The sequence below is a fragment of the Pseudophryne corroboree genome, chromosome 11 (genome assembly GCF_028390025.1).
Source record: "Pseudophryne corroboree isolate aPseCor3 chromosome 11, aPseCor3.hap2, whole genome shotgun sequence".
In the NCBI taxonomy this organism is placed as follows: Eukaryota; Metazoa; Chordata; class Amphibia; order Anura; family Myobatrachidae; genus Pseudophryne; species Pseudophryne corroboree.
The window spans coordinates 117,929,314-117,953,051 of record NC_086454.1 but is presented as its reverse complement, the minus strand read 5'-3'; the positions used below and the strand labels follow the sequence as shown (position 1 = coordinate 117,953,051).

Below are 23,738 nucleotides of genomic sequence, written 5' to 3'. Positions count from 1 at the left end.
TGATCTTTTTTTGCAATAAGGTTAGGAGCCTGTTCCACATTTTCGGCACAGTATTTCCCAAACCACACTATGGGAACTCCTAGAGCAGGTGCATTTTTACTTACCGATTTTTGTACTTTTTGAATTTCTTTTTATGTCTTTTATCCATCCTAAAGAAAACAAACAAATTGTAATTATTATATATGTACAGCAAGCAACTGGTATTAAGATAATGTGATGGTACTGGTTAAAGGGAGTGGACGATGCCCAGTGACCACAGTGACTGGCTATGGCAAAAGGAACATAGCACTACAAAGGACTGTGTATACTGTAGAATATAAATCATACTGCAATGACAGATTCATATATGTCCACTATGAGAGGAGCAATGAAGAGGTTTTTTTTGTGCTATGTCCTTTTGCTGCACAATTGCTATAGTTAATGCTAATTTATGTCCCAAAATCCAAGATTACAAGGTGAAGGCCCACACTGTCACCTGAAAGTTGTGCCACTGTGCAATGACTGCTTGATTTGAAAATAACCCCATTAGATTACATAAAATGTCCTGTGACCAATCTGTATAAACAGAGTTCTGATGCGATTGTTTATAATTCCGTTACTGTAAGTCCGATTTAGGGCCTAATTCACACTGCAATCCAACCTCAAAAACTGAGAAAAAGATGCGGGCACATGCGCAGCGCCCGACCTGTGCATGTGCCCGCATTTTCTGCAGGGGGGGGGGGCTGTATAATATGCGATCGCCTCTGCCTGTCAATCAGGCAGAGGTGGTTGCAGCAACGCTCCGTTACCAGGGCAAAGACGGATCGTTGCAGGGGCGGCCGAACAGGGGACGGTCCGGTGCGAACAGGGGAGTGTCAGGGGCGTGATTGCGGCAGCTGTGTGACATCACATGCAGCCGCTGTGACCAGGAACATGGTGGCAGGCCATCAGCGGTTTGTTTACAATTTCTGCTTGTTGAAGGTAGGGGAGGCGGCGGTCAGCACTCTGGGTGGCCTTGCCCTGTGATGGGTGGCCCCCAGCATGCTAGCAAAAGGATTGCAAATTCTGCTAATTTGCAATCCTTACTGAATTAGGCCCTTCATCATTTAAAAAGTTCTTTTAAAAAAACAAAACTTGAAGATAGAAGGAATAATTTATCCACTTACAGCACATTTTTATAGATATTAGCAGTCAATTTGGAAAAAGGTGACCCATATATGGTGAATTATCTTATACCTCTCGGATTCTGGTTGTAATGGGAATTCCATTGGACATATTTTAGGGTTAAAAAAAATATATATAAATCCAAAAACATAAAACCATTAAATTAAAACCAGTGGGGTGGTTCTAGCAGTGCATGTCCCGGAGCACCGAGATTTATGGTATTTACTGTGTCTTATTAATTATGTATAAGTCTATTATAGCTCTAGCAAACAGTTCAATTTGCAATAAGTGCAAACATAATTGTGTGTAACGAAAATGGCTTGAGATTCAGGCATGCTAACCTTGGTCTACATCATGCAGCCCGGTCACCTGGTAGGACTGTCTGCCTTTTCTTCGGATCTGCAGCCAGACTGGAGAGACCAGGGTGAATTTGGATGCAAATATTTTTGCAATATCGTAGCCATGACCGTTCCACTGTGGGCAAAAGAAGAAGTTGCACGAATAATTAGCGGAGATTAATAACTGGAGAAAAAAAGGATTTCACAAAATGTCAAGAGGCTTCAGAATTTTCTATTACTCCGTGCATGCAGGGTAACTTCTGTATGTGGCACCCACCTCTCCCCCTTGCCTGGAGCCAGATGAGGAATTTCAATAGGGATGATTAATTAAGTGCAGTGGCAGCGATGTGGGATGGCGAAATATGTACAGCATGTTGAGGGTAACCCAATATCATGCATTTTAATATGCACAATGGGACTGCAAACTAAACGCGCAATATAGGGGTAATGTAGAGTGCAGCTTACGGCAACCCAACACAGTTACATAGGAGGCATCACTTCATGAGGTGCAAGTAGGCAGACTGCACATACTGTAACGGACTTATTTAAGTATGACGGAAATTCTATGATCTGGTGCCATTAGACTATTACACAGTAATCAAATAGTTATATGGTCAATCAAGAAGCTGGTTACAAGCCTGGCCAGCGCAACGGATATGGTCTGGTCACAATGTGAGGGGAAGGGCTCATACTACACACTGTGCAATCTAAGACCTAAAAGTCCTAATTGTAGCACAGTCTGTAGAATCTGCTGGGTATGAATATTCATAGTGCGTGGCTGACATAAGAGCACATAGGTCATAGTTAAGACCTTTGAAATTAAGGACGTTGTCTGGCACACTGCTCTATGCAAGTTTTATTTAAACTACCTTAATATATTTAAATGGTATCAGATTGTACTATGGTTTATTTTGTGTTGCATTTACCATTACCATCATCATATAAACTAAAGTGTCACAACTGTCTGCAGCTCCAGTCAGGCAGTATGACCAACACATAAAGACAGAATAAGTACATACGAAGTTGGAGGCGCAAACATGAGACAAAAGGAAAGAGAGAGGACCCTGCTTGTGATGTTTGGATGCACCTCTATAAATCTCTAATAATAATAGTAGTAGTAGTAACAACAACAACAACAACAACAACAACAACAACTATGTATCTCAAATGAAAAAAAAGGCACTACACTGGGACGGTAAAAATCACAACTACGGGGTCTATTTACTAAGGGGCCCTACACACTCGGCTATGCGCCGCCGAGGTGCCCGACGGCCGATACGGCCGACGAGCAACCCGGCGGCGGGGGGACAGTGACGGGGGGAGTGAAGTTTCTTCACTCCCCCCGTCACCCGGCTGCATTGAAGTGCAGGCAAATATGGACGAGATCGTCCATATTGGCCTGCATGCACAGCCGACGGGGGACCAGCGATGAACGAGCGCGGGGCCGCGCATCGTTCATCGCTGGAGTCTCCACACTGAAAGATATGAACGAGTTCTCGTTCATTTATGAACGAGATCGTTCATATCTTTCAGAATATCGGCATGTGTGTAGGGCCTATAAGCCTTGGATAAGTACCAGTCAATCGGCTCCTAACTGCTAAACTGCTATGTCACAGGCTGTGTTTGAAACATGACAGTTAGGAGGTGATTGGCTGGGACTTTATCTCCTTCCAAGGCTTAGTAAATAGTCCCCTAAGACACCAACATAATGCATTGTTTCGGAATTTACTCCATTATTAGAGGGACAGGACAAAAACAAGACATGGATAACTCACCTAAATAGGGTTACAAACGGAAGATCCCCCATGCTGTCCAACTGTGACTGGCAATGGGGATCCTGCCACTTCCGGGAGTGCGTTCCTGTCCGTGGCATCACTCTTGGTTGGGTCACAGACAGCCAGCATGGAGGATCTTCCATTTGTAACCCTATTTAAGAGAGATATCCATGTCTTGTTTTTGTCCTGTACCTCTGCTTGATAACGGAGTAAATTCTGAAACGTTGCATTATGTTGGTGTCTTGATTGTGATTTTTACCAGACCAGTGAAGTGCATTCTTTTCCATTTGCTATTCTCTGGATGTTGTGTTCATTTGGTGTATATATACACTGCTCAAAAAAATAAAGGGAACACTTAAACAACACAATGTAACTCCAAGTCAATCACACTTCTGTGAAATCAAACTGTCCACTTAGGAAGCAACACTGATTGACAATTTCACATGCTGTTGTGCAAATGGAATAGACAACAGGTGGAAATTATAGGCAATTAGCAAGACACCCCCAATAAAGGAATTGTTCTGCAGGTGGTGACCACAGACCACTTCTCAGCTCCTATGCTGTCTGGCTGATGTTTTGGTCACTTTTGAAAGCTGGCGGTGCTTTCACTCTAGTGGTAGCATGAGACGGAGTCTACAACCCACACAAGTGGCTCAGGTAGTGCAGCTCATCCAGGATGGCACATCAATACAAGCTGTGGCAAGAAGGTTTGCTGTGTCTGTCAGCATAGTGTCCAGAGCATGGAGGCGCTACCAGGAGACAGGCCAGTACATCAGGAGACGTGGAGGAGGCCGTAGGAGGGCAACAACCCATCAGCAGGACCGCTACCTCCGCCTTTGTGCAAGGAGGAACAGGAGGAGCACTGCCAGAGCCCTGCAAATTGACTTCCAGCAAGCCACAAATGTGCATGTGTCTACTCAAACGATCAGAAACAGACTCCATGAGGGTGGTGTGAGGGCCCGACGTCCACAGGTGGGGGTTGTGCTTACAGCCCAACACCGTGCAGGACGTTTGGCATTTGCCAGAGAACACCAAGATTGGCAAATTCGCCACTGGCGCCCTGTGCTCTTCACAGATGAAAGCAGGATCTCACTGAGCACATGTGACAGACGTGACAGAGTCTGGAGACGCCAAGGAGAACGTTCTGCTGCCTGCAACATCCTCCAGCATGACCGGTTTGGCAGTGGGTCAGTAATGGTGTGGGGTGGCATTTCTTTGGGGGGCCGCACAGCCCTCCATGTGCTCGCCAGAGGTTGCCTGACTGCCATTAGGCACCGAGATGAGATCCTCAGACCCCTTGTGAGACCATATGCTGGTGCGGTTGGCCCTGGGTTCCTCCTAATACAAGACAATGCTAGACCTCATGTGGCTGGAGTGTGTCAGCACTTCCTGCAAGACGAAGGCATTGATGCTATGGACTGGCCCAACCCGTTCCCCAGACCTGAATCCAATTAAGCACATCTGTGACATCATGTCTCGTTCCATCCGCTCGCTCCATGTCTTGCATCACAGACTGTCCAGCAGTTGGCGGATGCTTTAGTCCAGGTCTGGGAGGAGATCCCTCAGAAGACCATCCGCCACCTCATCAGGAGCATGCCCAGGCGTTGTAGGGAGGTCATACATGCACGTGGAGGCCACACACACTACTGAGCCTCATTCTGACTTGTTTTAAGGACATTACATCAAAGTTGGATCAGCCTGTAGTGTGTTTTTCCACTTTAATTTTGAGTGTGACTCCAAATCCAGACCTCCATGGGTTAATAAATTTGATTTCCATTGATAATTTTTGTGTGATTTTGTTGTCAGCACATTCAACTATGTAAAGAACAAAGTATTTAATAAGAATATTTCATTCATTCAGATCTAGGATGTGTTATTTTAGTGTTCCCTTTATTTTTTTGAGCAGTGTATTAAAAAATATTACACTAATTAATAAATTAAACACACAATATGTCAGACTAAAGCAATAAAATGTCTTGGTCTTCTAACTCCAGACACTGCAAAGTGTTCTGCTGTGATTGATAATGTGTTGTTCTGCAGCTAAACCTGAAGGGAATTATTTAGAATTAGGAGTAAATCCAGTTAAATGGTATGCATTTTCATTTGGACAAACCATCAAGTGATGCCAGGCAGCAAATGCATTGTTTTCATGCAGACAAACCCTGTCTGCTTTTGCATATAGCGTATAACTACTAGGCAGCTCTCCTTTCTCACTGTGATTTAGAGGTGAGCTAAGAGGCACCTTTTCCCATCTCTAAATCTCTCCACACATTTTACATTTTCACCCTGAGCAGTACAACATGGTTTTACCAATGTGCAAAATTACACCTTCCAGCTGGATTTCATCCTAACTCTAAGTGAGTCTCAAAGAATGTTTTCCCATTAATGCATTAGACCAAAGAAACGTATGTAGTGCAGGAGGGACATCTTGTGGGCTTTTCTAAAAATACATCACTGGACAAATTAATTCTGTGCAATTTAGATATTTTCCAACATGTGTGAATGGGGAGGGGCGCGCAGGGGTGTGTGTGGGTGTAGAGATACATACTGTACATATTGTCAAATTCATTAATACTTGACATTTTGACCACGGTGAATGTCGACATAATACACAAAACCATTTCAAAGTTATGTAGAGTGGGGCAGCATGTCAAATTAGATTTTAAAGGTCACATCAGCCAGTTGGTGCAAGTAGAAATATTTTCTTAGTGGTACTGAGTGCCAAAATTGGGCGTGGTCATGTGTTGTGAGGCAGCGTGGCTACATGACACCAGTTGCGAGGCAACACTACAAAGCCCCTTTTCTTTTCACTCTGGAGGCAAGGCTAGAAATATATAGTACTACCTCCAGTATAATAGAAGTATATAGTGATACCCCCAGTATAATAGAAATATATAGTAATGCCCCCAGTATAATAAATATATATAGTAATGCCCCCAATGTAATAACAATATATAATAATGCCTCCATTATAACAGGAATATATAATGTAGTGCCCCTGGTATAATAAAAATATATAGTAGTGTCCACATTACAATAGAAATATGTAGTAATACCCCATAATAATAGACATATATAGTGGTGTCCACATTATATTAGAAATTAATGGTCCCAGCAAGAGACGCTGCGGGAAAGTGCAATCAGGCTCCTCCCTTCACTTTAGCCACAGCCGCCAGAGGAGGAAGTGTGATGTGGCGCTATGACATCACCGTTGCGCTCCCAGTAACCCGCTGCCATATTCTTACGGGTACTCCGTACCCGAGCGTACCCGCATACTTGCACCACTGCCACCAGCACCTGCAGACAGAACGGGCCTCTTCCCAACCAGCTGTCCATCACCATCAGCTGCCACTCAGACTGCACACCATATCTGCTGATGTTTGAAAGCATGAGCCCTAATAGCCACCAAAAGCCAGGACAGTGCTGAGGGCCAGACAAACAATGGGGCGAATGGAGCTCCAGCTCCAGGCCTCCACATAAAATTAGGCCCATCATCATGACAGTATGATGAAAACAAGCCACCTAGCTGTCCACACAGTCGGCCATAAATCATAAGTCTTAGGGCCAGAGATATCATCGTTTGAAAAGTGATAAAATGCATAGTGAAAAAGTACCAGCCAATTAGCTCCTAACTGACATTTTTCAAACACGGCCTGTGATATGGCAGTTAGGACCTGATTGGCTGGTACTTTTTCACTCTCCAAGCGATGATACATCTAGATGTTAACAATTGTATTTCTAGCTTTCTCACAAAATTCTGCAATTTTTCTTTTTTTTTATGTATTTTGTGAGGCAGTGCGTCTGATAGATAGGGGTGTACACACCTACACAGCACTGACCACACCCACATGTCTCTGACCACACCCACATGGCACTGACCACACCCACACAGAGACGGGGGAGTGTACAAGGAGCAATAGGCAGAATATTGATGGAAGATTGCTGAGGTCTGTAGGTCACAGGTTCGAACCCCACTAGGGTTTTAAAATAAGTTTCCTTTTCTCAGATTTTTTTTAATTAATATTTTTATTTGCGTTATACCCGAATGGTATTATAGTCAATTGACTATCAAGTGGACTAATTTAACATTAATTTAACAAACAAAAGTCCATGATAAACAATTTCTATAACCTGGAAAAGAGCAAAACTCCTAACCAGTGCAGATAGGTGAGTGAGCGAATTCACGTCATCACTCCACAAAGGGTCATAACTTGAGCAGGGGCAATAAAAACATTTTTAGTTATTAGCATTTCATGTTTTAATATTTTGTCAAAATCCAACTGATGCCCCTTTTGTATAAGCTCTGCCCTCCAAGGTCCAGGTATTTTTTATGTCAGGAAATTTTTTTATCTGGGATCCAGGTTGGAGATCCACGCCCTTCGACTCAACTCGGGGGCCACCCTGTCAGAGGTGTGCTAGGACTTACCACTCTCACCGGTGTGAGGTATGCTAATGCTTACCACACTCCCGGGTAGGCGTGCCAGGTCTTATCACACTCCTGGGTAGCATCCCAGGCGAAGTGGTCGGGGTGGGTCTCGAACCCACAATGCCGGCTTCCCAGACACTGACGCAGCCACTACGCCACAGTGCCTGCCAGTAGCTGAGCGTAGTTCTAGGACCCATGAAGCTTAGTTACTATGACATCATGCTTCTAGGCAGCATGCAGCAGCAGCACCAGGGCAGGAGAGTCTGTTATAACTGTGACCCTTTTATGTTTCATATCAAAAATATGTTTGCTGGTTTGTAATAAATCGTATAGGAATATATAGATTTTAAAAAATAAAATATAAGTTTATTATTAATCATGACAATTTAGTAATTAATGTAATAATAGTTTAATTTAAAGTATTTGTATAGTAGGGAAAAGTGACTGTAGACTAAAGGACTCAGTGGGAAATATTGAGTAGACACTAATGGTCACCTGAACATTGGGGGATGGAGAACTTTCCAGTGGCCCTCGTGCTTATGCTGGTGCCCTGTTAATGCAGGCAGGGCGGATGGAAAGAGTGATGTGAACAAGTCTTGAAGTTTCTTGGTGACAGGCGTTGAAGTTTGCAGAAGGCGGTGCCCAGAACTGGGTACAATGGGGGTAATTCAGACCTGATGGTAGCAGCAAATTTGTTAGCAGTTGGGCAAAACCATGTGCACTGCAGGGGGCAGATATAACATGTGCAGAGAGAATTAGATTTGGGTGGGGTGTGTTCAAACTGAAATCTAAATTGCAGTGTAAACATAAAGCAGGCAGTATTTACTCTGCACAGAAACAAATAACCCTCTGAAATCTAACTCTCTCTGCAAATGTTATATCTGCAACACCTGCAGTGCACATGGTTTTGCCCAACTGCTAACAAATTTGCTGCTGCGATCAGGTCTGAATTACCCCCATTGGCCGGGAGAATCTGAGTATCTGGGGGAAAAAGAAGCTGTGTCTGTGAGCGCAGGATCTCTGGTTACCCAGAGCGGAGCAGCAGTGACAGTCGCTAATACCGGAGCTTTGCCCGCTGCTCGCCTAACGGACAGCCCATATTGCCTGCCAATCCAAACTGACATACCCCGCCACTCACACCTGCCTCTGGTTACCGCAGAAAGGGACAGATGTACTAAGCCTTGCAGAGTGATAAAGTGGAAACTACCAACCAGTCAGCTCCTAATTGTCATTATTCAAACCCAGCTGGTAACATGTCAGTTAAAAGCTGATTGTCTGGCACTTTATCTCTCTCCACTTTATCACTCTCCAAGGCTTAGTACATCTCCCCCAGAGTCTGGGCCCTCTACACAGCCGGATGTCAGTTACTATAGCTGTCCACCCTTCTTACTGTATCCCTCTCCACCTACAAGTAGTGCTAGTAGAAATATTTTCTTAGTGGTACTGAGTGCCAAAAATGGGCGTGGTCATGTGTTGTGAGGTAGCGTGGCTACATGACACCAGTTGCGAGGCAACACTACAAAGCCCCTTTTCTTTTCACTCTGGAGGCAAGGCTAGAAATATATAGTACTACCTCCAGTATAATAGAAGTATATAGTGATACCCCCAGTATAATAGAAATATATAGTAATGCCCCCAGTATAATAAATATATATAGTAATGCCCCCAATGTAATAACAATATATAATAATGCCTCCATTATAACAGGAATATATAATGTAGTGCCCCTGGTATAATAAAAAATAAGATTTTACTCACCGGTAAATCTATTTCTCGTAGTCCGTAGTGGATGCTGGGAACTCCGAAAGGACCATGGGGGGGGGTAGCGGCTCCGCAGGAGACTGGGCACAACTAAAGAAAGCTTTTAGGTCACCTGGTGTGCACTGGCTCCTCCCACTATGACCCTCCTCCAAGCCTCAGTTAGGACACTGTGCCCGGACGAGCTGACATAATAAGGAAGGATTTTGAATCCCGGGTAAGACTCCTACCAGCCACACCAATCACACCGTATAACTCGTGATACTATACCCAGTTTAACAGTATGAAAACAACTGAGCCTCTCAACAGATGGCTCAACAATAACCCTTTAGTTAGGCAATAACTATGTACAAGTATTGCAGACAATCCGCACTTGGGATGGGCGCCCAGCATCCACTACGGACTACGAGAAATAGATTTACCGGTGAGTAAAATCTTATTTTCTCTGACGTCCTAGTGGATGCTGGGAACTCCGAAAGGACCATGGGGATTATACCAAAGCTCCCAAACGGGCGGGAGAGTGCGGATGACTCTGCAGCACCGAATGAGAGAACTCAAGGTCCTCCTCAGCCAGGGTATCAAATTTGTAGAATTTTGCAAACGTGTTTGCCCCTGACCAAGTAGCAGCTCGGCAAAGTTGTAAAGCCGAGACCCCTCGGGCAGCCGCCCAAGATGAGCCCACCTTCCTTGTGGAATGGGCTTTTACTGAATTAGGATGCGGCAGTCCAGCCGCAGAATGCGCCAGCTGAATTGTGCTACAAATCCAGCGAGCAATAGTCTGCTTAGAAGCAGGAGCACCCAGTTTGTTGGGTGCATACAGGATAAAAAGCGAGTCAGTTTTCCTGACTCTAGCCGTCCTGGAATGGAAACATAAATGTTCAAGGCCCTGACTACGTCCAGTAACTTGGAATCCTCCAAGTCCCTAGTAGCCGCAGGCACCACAATAGGTTGGTTCAAGTGAAAAGCTGATACCACCTTAGGGAGAAACTGGGGACGAGTCCTCAATTCCGCCCTATCCATATGGAAAATCAGATAAGGGCTTTTACATGACAAAGCTGCCAATTCTGACACACGCCTGGCTGAAGCCAAGGCCAATAACATGACCACTTTCCACGTGAGATATTTTAGATCCACGGTTTTAAGTGGCTCAAACCAATGTGATTTTAAGAAACTCAACACCACGTTGAGATCCCAAGGTGCCACTGGAGGCACAAACGGGGGCTGAATATGCAGCACTCCTTTCACAAACGTCTGAACTTCAGGTAGTGAAGCTAGTTCTTTCTGGAAGAAAATCGACAGAGCCGAGATCTGTACCTTAATGGAGCCTAATTTCAGGCCCATAGTCACTCCTGCTTGTAGGAAATGCAGAAATCGACCTAGTTGAAATTCCTCTGTTGGGGCCTTTTTGGCCTCACACCAAGCAACATATTTCCGCCATATGCGGTGATAATGCTTTGCAGTTACATCTTTCCTGGCTTTAATCAGCGTAGGAATGACTTCCTCCGGAATGCCCTTTTCCTTCAGGATCCGGCGTTCAACCGCCATGCCGTCAAACGCAGCCGCGGTAAGTCTTGGAACAGACAGGGCCCCTGCTGCAGCAGGTCCTGTCTGAGCGGCAGAGGCCATGGGTCCTCTGAGAACATCTCTTGAAGTTCCGGGTACCACGCTCGTCTTGGCCAATCCGGAACCACGAGTATTGTTCTTACTCCTCGTTTTCTTATTATTCTCAGTACCCTTGGTATGAGAGGCAGAGGAGGGAACACATAAACTGACTGGTACACCCACGGTGTCACTAGAGCGTCCACAGCTATCGCCTGAGGGTCCCTTGACCTGGCGCAATATCTCTCTAGTTTTTTGTTTAGGCGGGACGCCATCCTGTCCACCTGTGGCCGTTCCCATCGATTTACAATCAGCGTGAAGACTTCTGGATGAAGTCCCCACTCTCCCGGGTGGAGGTCGTGCCTGCTGAGAAAGTCTGCTTCCCAGTTGTCCACTCCCGGAATGAACACTGCTGACAGTGCTAGTACGTGATTTTCCGCCCATCGGAGAATCCTTGTGGCTTCTGCCATTGCCATCCTGCTTCTTGTGCCGCCCTGTCGATTTACATGGGCGACTGCCGTGATGTTGTCTGACTGGATCAGTACCGGCTGGTGTAGAAGCAGGGATTTTGCCTGACTTAGGGCATTGTAAATGGCCCTTAGTTCCAGAATATTTATGTGTAGGGAAGTCTCCTGACTCGACCATAGTCCTTGGAAGTTTCTTCCCTGTGTGACTGCCCCCCAGCCTCAAAAGCTGGCATCCGTGGTCACCAGGACCCAGTCCTGTATGCCGAATCTGCGGCCCTCTAGAAGATGATCACTCTGCAGCCACCACAGCAGAGACACCCTGGTTCTTGGAGACAGGGTTATTAGGCGATGCATCTGAAGATGCGATCCGGACCATTGGTCCAACAAGTCCCACTGAAAGATTCTGGCATGGAACCTGCCGAAAGGAATTGCTTCGTAAGAAGCCACCATCTTTCCCAGGACCCGCGTGCAGTGATGCACCGATACCTGTTTTGGTTTCAGGAGGTCTCTGACTAGAGATGACAGCTCCTTGGCTTTCTCCTCCGGGAGAAACACTTTTTTCTGGACTGTATCCAGAATCATACCCAGGAACAGTAGACGTGTCGTCGGAACCAGCTGTGATTTTGGAATATTCAGAATCCAACCGTGCTGGTGTAGCACCTCCTGAGATAGTGCTACTCCCACCAACACCTGCTCCTTGGACCTCGCCTTTATTAGGAGATCGTCCAAGTACGGGATAATTAAAACTCCCTTTCTTCGAAGGAGTATCATCATTTCCGCCATTACCTTGGTAAACACCCTCGGTGCCGTGGAGAGTCCAAACGGCAGCGTCTGGAATTGGTAATGGCAATCCTGTACCACAAATCTGAGGTACTCCTGGTGAGGATAGTAAATGGGGACATGCAGGTAAGCATCCTTGATGTCCAGGGATACCATGTAATCCCCCTCGTCCAGGCTTGCAATAACCGCCCTGAGCGATTCCATCTTGAACTTGAATTTTTTTATGTATGTGTTCAAGGATTTCAAATTTAAAATGGGTCTCACCGAACCGTCCGGTTTCGGTACCACAAACAGTGTGGAATAGTAACCCCGTCCTTGTTGAAGTAGGGGCACCTTGATTATCACCTGCTGGGAATACAGCTTGTGAATTGCCGCTAGCACAGCCTCCCTGTCTGAAGGAATAATCGGCAAGGCAGATTTTAGGAACCGGTGGGGTGGAGACGCCTCGAATTCCAGTTTGTACCCTTGAGATACTATTTGCAGGATCCAGGGATCCACCTGTGAGCGAGCCCACTGATCGCTGAAATTTTTGAGGCGGCCCCCCACCGTACCTGGCTCCGCCTGTGGAGCCCCACCGTCATGCGGCTGACTTGGAAGAAGCGGGGGAGGACTTTTGCTCCTGGGAACCTGCTGTTTGTTGCAGCCTTTTTCCCCTACCTCTGCCTCTGGACAGAAAGGACCCGCCTTTTCCACGCCTGTTTTTCTGAGGCCGAAAGGACTGTACCTGATAAAACGGCGCCTTTTTAGGCTGTGAGGGAACATGGGGTAAAAATGCTGACTTCCCAGCAGTTGCTGTGGAAACTAGGTCCGAGAGACCATCCCCAAATAACTCCTCACCCTTATAAGGCAAAACTTCCATGTGCCTTTTTGAATCTGCATCCCCTGTCCACTGGCGAGTCCATAAGCCTCTACTAGCAGAAATGGACAATGCACTTATTTTAGATGCCAGCCGGCAGATCTCCCTCTGTGCATCTCTCATGTATAAGACTGAGTCTTTTATATGCTCTATGGTTAGCAGAATAGTGTCCCTGTCTAGGGTGTCAATATTTTCTGACAGGGAATCTGACTACGCCGCGGCAGCACTGCACATCCATGCTGACGCAATAGCTGGTCTAAGTATAATGCCTGAGTGTGTATATACAGACTTCAGGATCGCCTCCTGCTTTCTATCAGCAGGTTCCTTGAGGGCGGCCGTATCCGGAGACGGTAGTGCCACCTTTTTAGACAAACGTGTGAGCGCTTTATCCACCCTAGGGGGTGTCTCCCAACGTGACCTATCCTCTGGCGGGAAAGGGAACGCCATTAGTAACTTCTTAGAGATTACCAATCTTTTATCAGGGAAAGCCCACACTTCTTCACACACTTCATTTAATTCTTCTGATGGGGGGAAAAATAAGAATTTACTTACCGATAATTCTATTTCTCGTAGTCCGTAGTGGATGCTGGGGACTCCGTAAGGACCATGGGGAATAGCGGCTCCGCAGGAGACTGGGCACATCTAAAGAAAGCTTTAGGACTATCTGGTGTGCACTGGCTCCTCCCCCTATGACCCTCCTCCAAGCCTCAGTTAGGATACTGTGCCCGGACGAGCGTACACAATAAGGAAGGATTTTGAATCCCGGGTAAGACTCATACCAGCCACACCAATCACACTGTACAACTTGTGATCTGAACCCAGTTAACAGCATGATAACAGAGGAGCCTCTAGAAAAGATGGCTCACTACAGCAATAACCCGATTTTTTGGTAACAATAACTATGTACCAGTATTGCAGACAATCCGCACTTGGGATGGGCGCCCAGCATCCACTACGGACTACGAGAAATAGAATTATCGGTAAGTAAATTCTTATTTTCTCTAACGTCCTAAGTGGATGCTGGGGACTCCGTAAGGACCATGGGGATTATACCAAAGCTCCCAAACGGGCGGTAGAGTGCGGATGACTCTGCAGCACCAATTGAGAGAACTCCAGGTCCTCCTCAGCCAGGGTATCAATTTTGTAGAATTTTACAAACGTATTTGCTCCTGACCAAGTAGCTGCTCGGCAAAGTTGTAAAGCCGAGACCCCTCGGGCAGCCGCCCAAGATGAGCCCACCTTCCTTGTGGAGTGGGCATTTACAGATTTTTGGCTGTGGCAGGCCTGCCACAGAATGTGCAAGCTGAATTGTACTACAAATCCAACGAGCAATAGTCTGCTTAGAAGCAGGAGCACCCAGCTTGTTGGGTGCATACAGGATAAACAGCGAGTCAGATTTTCTGACTCCAGCCGTCCTGGAAACATATTTTCAGGGCCCTGACAACGTCTAGCAACTTGGAGTCCTCCAAGTCCCTAGTAGCCGCAGGCACCACAATAGGTTGGTTCAGGTGAAACGCTGAAAACACCTTAGGAAGAAACTGAGGACGAGTCCTCAATTCCGCCCTGTCCGAATGGAAAATCAGATAAGGGCTTTTACAGGATAAAGCCGCCAATTCTGACGCGCGCCTGGCCCAGGCCAGGGCCAACAGCATGACCACTTTCCATGTGAGATATTTTAACTCCACAGATTTAAGTGGTTCAAACCAATGTGACTTTTGGAACCCAAAAAACTACATTGAGATCCCAAAGTGCCACTGGAGGCACAAAAGGAGGCTGTATATGCAGTACCCCTTTTACAAACGTCTGAACTTCAGGGACTGAAGCTAGTTCTTTTTGGAAGAAAATTGACAGGGCCGAAATTTGAACCTTAATGGACCCCAATTTCAGGCCCATAGACACTCCTGTTTGCAGGAAATGTAGGAATCGACCCAGTTGAATTTCCTCCGTCGGGCCTTACTGGCCTCGCACCACGCAACATATTTTCGCCAAATGCGGTGATAATGTTTTGCGGTTACATCCTTCCTGGCTTTGATCAGGATAGGGATGACTTCATCCGGAATGCCTTTTTTTTCCTTCAGGATCCGGCGTTCAACCGCCATGCCGTCAAACGCAGCCGCGGTAAGTCTTGGAACAGACAGGGTCCTTGTTGGAGCAGGTCCCTTCTTAGAGGTAGAGGCCACGGATCCTCCGTGAGCATCTCTTGAAGTTCCGGTTACCAAGTCCTTCTTGGCCAATCCGGAGACACGAATATAGTGCTTACTCCTCTCCATCTTATCAATCTCAGTACCTTGGGTATGAGAGGCAGAGGAGGGAACACATACACTGACTGGTACACCCACGGTGTTACTAGAGCGTCTACAGCTATTGCCTGAGGGTCCCTTGACCTGGCGCAATACCTGTCGAGTTTTTCCCAACGGTTTATAATCATGTGGAAGACTTCTGGGTGAAGTCCCCACTCTCCCGGGTGGAGGTCGTGCTGAGGAAGTCTGCTTCCCAGTTGTCCACTCCCGGAATGAATACTGCTGACAGTGCTATCACATGATTTTCCGCCCAGCGAAGAATCCTTGCAGCTTCTGCCATTGCCCTCCTGCTTCTTGTGCCAACCTGTCTGTTTACGTGGGTGACTTCCGTGATGTTGTCCGACTGGATCAACACCGGCTGACCTTGAAACAGAGGTCTTGCTAAGCTTAGAGCATTGTAAATGGCCCTTAGCTTCAGGATATTTATGTGAAGTGATGTCTCCAGGCTTGACCATAAGCCCTGGATATTCCTTCCCTGTGTGACTGCTCCCCAGCCTCGAAGGCTGGCATCCGTGGTCACCAGGACCCAGTCCTGAATGCCGAATCTGCGGCCCTCTAGAAGATGAGCACTCTGCAACCACCACAGGAGGGACACCCTTGTCCTTGGTGACAGGGTTATCCGCTGATGCATCTGAAGATGCGACCTGGACCATTTGTCCAGCAGGTCCCACTGGAAAGTTCTTGCGTGGAATCTGCCGAATGGGATTGCTTCGTAGGAAGCCACCATTTTACCCAGAACCCTTTTGCATTGATGCACTGAGACTTGGCTCGGTTTTAGGAGGTTCCTGACTAGCTCGGATAACTCCCTGTCTTTCCCCTCCGGGAGAAACACCTTTTTCTGGACTGTGTCCAGGATCATCCCTAGGAACCGAAGACAAGTCGTCGGAACCAGCTGCGATTTTGGAATATTGAGAATCCAATCGTGCTGCCGCAACACTACCTGAGATAGTGTTACACCGACCTCCAACTGTTCCCTGGATCTTACCCTTATCAGGGAATCGTCCAAGTAAGGGATAACTAAAATTCCCTTCCTTCGAAGGAATATCATCATTTCGGCCATTACCTTGGTAAAGACCCGGGGTGCCGTGGACCATCCATACGGCAGCATCTGAACTGATAGTGACAGTTCTGTACCATAAACCTGAGGTACCATTGGTGAGAAGGGTAAATTTTGACATGAAGGTAAGCATCCTTGATGTCCCGAGACATCATGTAGTCCCCTTCTTCCAGGTTCGCAATCACTGCTCTGAGTGACTCAATCTTGAATTTGAACCTCTGTATGTAAGTGTTCAAAGATTTTAGATTTATAATCGGTCTCACCGAGCCGTCCGGCTTCGGTACCACAACAGTGTGGAATAATACCCCGTTCCCTGTTGCAGGAGGGGTACCTTGATTATCACCTGCTGGGAATACAGCTTGTGAATGGCTTCCAAAACTGTCTCCCTGTCAGAAGGAGACATCGGTAAAGCAGACTTTAGGAAAACGGCGAGGGGGAGACGTCTCGAATTCTAATTTGTACCCCTGAGATATCACCTGAAGGATCCAGGGGTCTACTTGCGAGTGAGCCCACTGCGCGCTGAAATTCATTGAGACGGGCCCCCCACCGTGCCTGATTCTGCTTGTAAAGCCCCAGCGTCATACTGAGGGCTTGGCAGAGGCGGGAGAGGGTTTCTGTTCCTGGGAACTGGCTGATTTCTGCAGCCTTTTTCCTCTCCCTCTGTCACGGGGCAGAAATGAGGAACATTTTGCCCGCTTGTCCACGAAAAGACTGCGCCTGATAATACGGCGTCTTCTCATGTTGAGAGGCGACCTGGGGTACAAACGTGGATTTCCCAGCTGTTGCCGTGGCCACCAGGTCTGAAAGACCGTCCCCAAATAACTCCTCCCCTTATTAAGGCAATACTTCCAAATGCCGTTTGGAATACGAATCACCTGACCACTGACGTGTCCATAACCCTCTACTGGTAGAAATGGACAACGCACTTAGACTTGATGCTAGTCGGCAAATATTCCGCTGTGCATCACGCATATATAGAAATGCATCTTTTAAATGCTCTATAGGCAAAAATATACTGTCCCTATCTAGGGTATCAATATTTTCAGTCAGGGAATCCGACCACGCCAACCCAGCACTGCACATCCAGGCTGAGGCGATTGCTGGTCGCAGTATAACACCAGTATGTGTGTAAATACATTTTAGGATACCCTCCTGCTTTCTATCAGCAGGATCCTTAAGGGCGGCCATCTCAGGAGAGGGTAGAGCCCTTACAAGCGTGTGAGCGCTTTATCCACCCTAGGGGGTGTTTCCCAACGCACCCTAACCTCTGGCGGGAAAGGATATAATGCCAATAACATTTTAGAAATTATCAGTTGTTATCGGGGGAAAACCACGCATCATCACACACCTCATTTAATTTCTCAGATTCAGGAAAACTACAGGTAGTTTTTCCTCACCGAACATAATACCCCTTTTTGGTGGTACTCGTATTATCAGAAATGTGTAAAACATTTTTCATTGCCTCAATCATGTAACGTGTGGCTCTACTGGAAGTCACATTTGTCTCTTCACCGTCGACACTGCAGTCAGTATCCGTGTCGGCGTCTATATCTGCCATCTGAGGTAACGGGCGCTTTAGAGCCCCTGACGGCCTATGAGACGTCTGGACAGGCACAAGCTGAGTAGCCGGCTGTCTCATGTCAACCACTGTCTTTTATACAGAGCTGACACTGTCACGTAATTCCTTCCAACAGTTCATCCACTCAGGTGTCGACCCCCTAGGGGGTGACATCACTATTACAGGCAATCTGCTCCGTCTCCACATCATTTTTCTCCTCATACATGTCGACACAAACGTACCGACATACAGCACACACACAGGGAATGCTCTGATAGAGGACAGGACCCCACTAGCCCTTTGGGGAGACAGAGGGAGAGTTTGCCAGCACACACCAAAGCGCTATATATATACAGGGATAACCTTATATAAGTGTTTTTCCCCTTATAGCTGCTGTATTGTCAATACTGCGCCTAATTAGTGCCCCCCTCTCTTTTTTAACCCTTTCTGTAGTGTAGTGACTGCAGGGGAGAGCCAGGGGAGCTTCCCTCCAACTGAGCTGTGAGGGAGAATGGCGCCAGTGTGCTGAGGAGATAGGCTCCGCCCCTTTTTCGCGGACTTTTCTCCTGCTTTTTTATGGATTCTGGCAGGGGTTAAAATTCATCCATATAGCCCTGGGGGCTATAGGTGATGTATTTTCGCCAGCCAAGGTGTTTTTATTGCTGCTCAGGGCGCCCCCCCCTAGCGCCCTGCACCCTCAGTGACCGAAGTGTGAAGTGTGCTGAGGAGCAATGGCGCACAGCTGCAGTGCTGTGCGCTACCTTGGTGAAGACAGGATGTCTTCTGCCGCCGATTTTCCGGACCTCTTCTGTCTTCTGGCTCTGTAAGGGGGCCGGCGGCGCGGCTCTGGGACCCATCCATGGCTGGGCCTGTGATCGTCCCTCTGGAGCTAATGTCCAGTAGCCTAAGAAGCCCAATCCACTCTGCACGCAGGTGAGTTCGCTTCTTCTCCCCTTAGTCCCTCGATGCAGTGAGCCTGTTGCCAGCAGGTCTCACTGAAAATAAAAAACCTAAACTAAAACTTTCACTAAGAAGCTCAGGAGAGCCCCTAGTGTGCACCCTTCTCGTTCGGGCACAGAGATCTAACTGAGGCTTGGAGGAGGGTCATAGGGGGAGGAGCCAGTGCACACCAGATAGTCCTAAAGCTTTCTTTAGATGTGCCCAGTCTCCTGCGGAGCCGCTATTCCCCATGGTCCTTACGGAGTCCCCAGCATCCACTTAGGACGTTAGAGAAACTACGGGTAGTTTTTTCTCCCCAAACATAATACCCTTTTTAGTGGTACCTGGGTTTATATCAGAAATTTGTAACACCTCTTTCATTGCTTCAATCATGCAACGAATGGCCTTAGTGGACATTAGACTAGACTCATCGTCGTCGACACTGGTGTCAGTATCCGTGTCGACATCTGCGTCTGCCATCTGAGGTAGCGGGCGTTTTAGAGCCCCCGATGGCCTTTGAGACGCCTGGACAGGCACGAGCTGAGAAGCTGGCTGTCCCGCATTTGGCATGTCGTCAAATTTTTTTGTGTAAGGAGTCGACACGTGCACGCAATTCCTTCCATAAGTCCATCCACTCAGGTGTCTGCCCCGCAGGGGGTGACATCCCTTCTATAGGCATCTTCTCCGCCTCCACATCATTATCCTCATCAAACATGTCGACACAGCCGTACCGTCACACCACACACACACAGGGAATGCTCTAACAGAGGACAGGACCCACAAAAGCCCTTTGGGGAGACAGAGTGAGAGTATGCCAGCACACACCAGAGCGCTATATAATGCAGGGACTAACTGAATTATGTCCCCTATAGCTGCTGTTATATATACTGCGCCTAGATTTAGTGCCCCCCCTCTCTTTTTTACCCTTTTCTGTAGTGTAGACTGCAGGGGAGAGCCAGGGAGCTTCCTTCCAGCGGAGCTGTGAGGGAGAAATGGCGCCAGTGTGCTGAAGGAGATAGCTCCGCCCCTTCTTCGCGGACTTTTCTCCCGCTTTTTTATGGATTCTGGCAGGGGTAATTATCACATATATAGCCTCTGGGGCTATATATTGTGGTATTTTTGCCAGCCAAGGTGTTTTTATTGCTGCTCAGGGCGCCCCCCCCTAGCGCCCTGCACCCTCAGTGACCGGAGTGTGAAGTGTGTATGAGGAGCAATGGCGCACAGCTGCAGTGCTGTGCGCTACCTTGGTGAAGACTGATGTCTTCTGCCGCCGATTTTCCGGACCTCTTCTTGCTTCTGGCTCTGTAAGGGGGACGGCGGCGCGGCTCCGGGACCGAACACCAAGGCCAGTTCCATGCGGTCGATCCCTCTGGAGCTAATGGTGTCCAGTAGCCTAAGAAGCCCAAGCTAGCTGCAAGCAGGTAGGTTCGCTTCTTCTCCCCTTAGTCCCTCGCTGCAGTGAGCCTGTTGCCAGCAGGTCTCACTGTAAAATAAAAAACCTAATTATATACTTTCTTTTTAGAAGCTCAGGAGAGCCCCTAGTGTGCATCCAACCTCGGCCGGGCACAAAATCTAACTGAGGCTTGGAGGAGGGTCATAGTGGGAGGAGCCAGTGCACACCAGGTGACCTAAAAGCTTTCTTTAGTTGTGCCCAGTCTCCTGCGGAGCCGCTACCCCCCCATGGTCCTTTCGGAGTTCCCAGCATCCACTAGGACGTCAGAGAAATATATAGTAGTGTCCACATTACAATAGAAATATGTAGTAATATCCCATAATAATAGACATATATAGTGGTGTCCACATTATATTAGAAATTAATGGTCCCAGCAAGAGACGCTGCGGGAAAGTGCAATCAGGCTCCTCCCTTCACTTTAGCCACAGCCGCCAGAGGAGGAAGTGTGATGTGGCACTATGACATCACCGTTGCGCTCCCAGTAACCCGTTGCCATATTCTTACGGGTACTCCGTACCCGAGCGTACCCGCATACTTGCACCACTGCCACCAGCACCTGCAGACAGAACGGGCCTCTTCCCAACCAGCTGTCCATCACCATCAGCTGCCACTCAGACTGCACACCATGGGGGTCATTCCGAGTTGTTCGCTCGCAAGCTGCTTTTAGCAGCTTTGCACACGCTAAGCCGCCGCCTACTGGGAGTGAATCTTAGCATATTAAAATTGCGAACGAAAGATTAGCAGAATTGCGAATAGACACTTCTTAGCAGTTTCTGAGTAGCTCCAGACTTACTCGGCATCTGCGATCAGTTCAGTGCTTGTCGTTCTTTGTGTGACGTCACAAACACAGCCAGCGTTCGCCCAGACACTCCCCCGTTTCTCCTGCCATTCCCGCGTTTTTCCGGGAAACTGTAGCGTTTTTTCGCACACTCCCATAAAACGGCCTGTTTCCGCCCAGAAACACCCACTTCCTGTCAATCACATTACGATCACCAGAATGAAGTAAAAACCTCGTAATGCCGTGAGTAAAATACCTAACTGCATAGCAAATTTACTTGGCGCAGTCGCACTGCAGACATTGCGCATGCGCATTAACGACTATTCGCTCCGTTGCGACAAACAAATAACGAGCGAACAACCCGGAATGACCCCCCATATCTGCTGATGTTTGAAAGCATGAGCCCTAATAGCCACCAAAAGCCAGGACAGTGCTGAGGGCCAGACAAACAATGGGCGAATGGAGCTCCAGCTCCAGGCCTCCACATAAAATTAGGCCCATCATCATGACAGTATGATGAAAACAAGCCACCTAGCTGTCCACACAGTCGGCCATAAATCATAAGTCTTAGGGCCAGAGATATCATCGTTTGAAAAGTGATAAAATGGATAGTGAAAAAGTACCAGCCAATTAGCTCCTAACTTCCATTTTTCAAACACGGCCTGTGACATGGCAGTTAGGACCTGATTGGCTGGTACTTTTTCACTCTCCAAGCGATGATACATCTAGATGTTAACAATTGTATTTCTAGCTTTCTCACAAAATTCTGCAATTTTTCTTTTTTTTTATGTATTTTGTGAGGCAGTGCGTCTGATAGATAGGGGTGTACACACCTACACAGCACTGACCACACCCACATGGCTCTGACCACACCCACATGGCACTGACCACACCCACACAGAGACGGGGGAGTGTACAAGGAGCAATAGGCAGATTATTGATGGAAGATTGCTGAGGTCTGTAAACACTCTCATGCACTGTAGCCGCACACAGACACAGCAGCAGGAATCATCCACAGCAGTGAACATAATTTCCATAGACATTGCTGTATAATAGTTCAGAGACACGGAACACCAGTCACCAGATTACACTTCAGAAGTATAAGGTATAGACACTGGTGCTGTCTAGGTGACATGTGTGGGGAGTAGGAAGGGTATTCTGTATCTCTCTGGCTAATCTATGATACATGTGAGCAGTCCAAGCATCCAGCAACGTTAGGGTACACTAGGGCATCTAGTATATCTCATTTATTATAGGAAAGTGTGGTGAAGCAGGGTAATAATAGAGAGGTGTAGAACTGTTGCTTCCTTCCCCATCTTGCCAGTCACCAGAGCACATGACTGTGTCAGGCAGCTGCAGCAAAGCCCACATTGTCACGGAGAGTAACTAACCGCTAACCTCAAAGCCCCCTAATAAAATATCCAAACCCATACTATTCACTGGTGTCAGTCATCCAGGTTGGGCTATGGGTAAATCCCATTCACATACCTTCTTCCACCTTCCATGATAAAAGAACTGTGCCCTCAGGTTGCAGAGCCTATGTATAAATCAGTACGCCAGCTGCTGCCCTTTTGGCAGTCGAAAAGAGACCCTAGGGTTTTATATAGTTTTATTGGTCTCGAGATTTTTGCAGCGCCCCATAATGTTATGGGACGCTGTTTAATGTTATGTGGGTTAATGCACTGTAATCAGGGGCGGATTGGTATGCCGGGACGCCGGACCGGATTCCATTTGGCCATTTCAGTCGTCCCCTCATTGGCTGGCCGTCTCCCCCTATGCAGACTGCCGCCGCCAGCCGCACCCACAATTGCGTAGTCCCTTATCCTAACCGTCCCCACCCGCACCCTAACCTCCCCCTCAGCCTAACCCTAACCTCTCCCTGCAGCCTAAGCCTAACCTCCCCCCGCTGCCTAACCCTAACCTCCCCCCGCAACCTAACATTAATCTCCCCTTCTGCAGCTTAACCATAACCTGCCCCCGCAGCCTAACCCTATCCTCCTCTCCTGCAGCCTAGCACTAATCTCCCCCTCCCACAACCTAACCCTAACCTCCCCCCTGCAGCCTAACCCTAACCTCCCTCCCTCAGCCTTACCCTAACCTCCCCTGCATCCTAACCATGACCCTTCCCGGAGCCTAACCCTCACCCTGCAACATCAGATAAAATGCCTGTCAGTCTGATAGGCATTGATTGGCAATGTGTATAACGTGCTCTGCCTGGTGCAATGTGTATAATGGGGGTCATTCCGAGTTGTTCGCTCGGTATTTTTTTCTCGCAACGGAGCGATTAGTCGCTAATGCGCATGCGCAATGTCCGCAGTGCGACTGCGCCAAGTAAATTTGCTATGCAGTTAGGTATTTTACTCACGGCATTACGAGGTTTTTTCTTCGTTCTGGTGATCGTAATGTGATTGACAGGAAGTGGGTGTTTCTGGGCGGAAACAGGCCGTTTTATGGGTGTGTGCGAAAAAACGCTACCGTTTCTGGGATTAACGCGGGAGTGGCTGGAGAAAC

General features: G+C 47.6%; 1 protein-coding gene across 1 annotated transcript in view; it reads right to left on the bottom strand.

Moving 5' to 3' along the window:
• CHID1 (chitinase domain containing 1) overlaps positions 1–23,738 on the bottom strand; it is a 990,316-nt gene that overhangs the window by 898,831 nt on the left and 67,747 nt on the right. Inside the window, exons 4-5 of the mRNA XM_063944762.1 lie at positions 1,485–1,617; positions 105–149 (exon numbers count right to left, since the gene is read on the bottom strand). Coding sequence (XP_063800832.1) covers positions 105–149; positions 1,485–1,617 — 178 coding nt within the window. The remainder of the gene's footprint in view (positions 1–104; positions 150–1,484; positions 1,618–23,738) is intronic.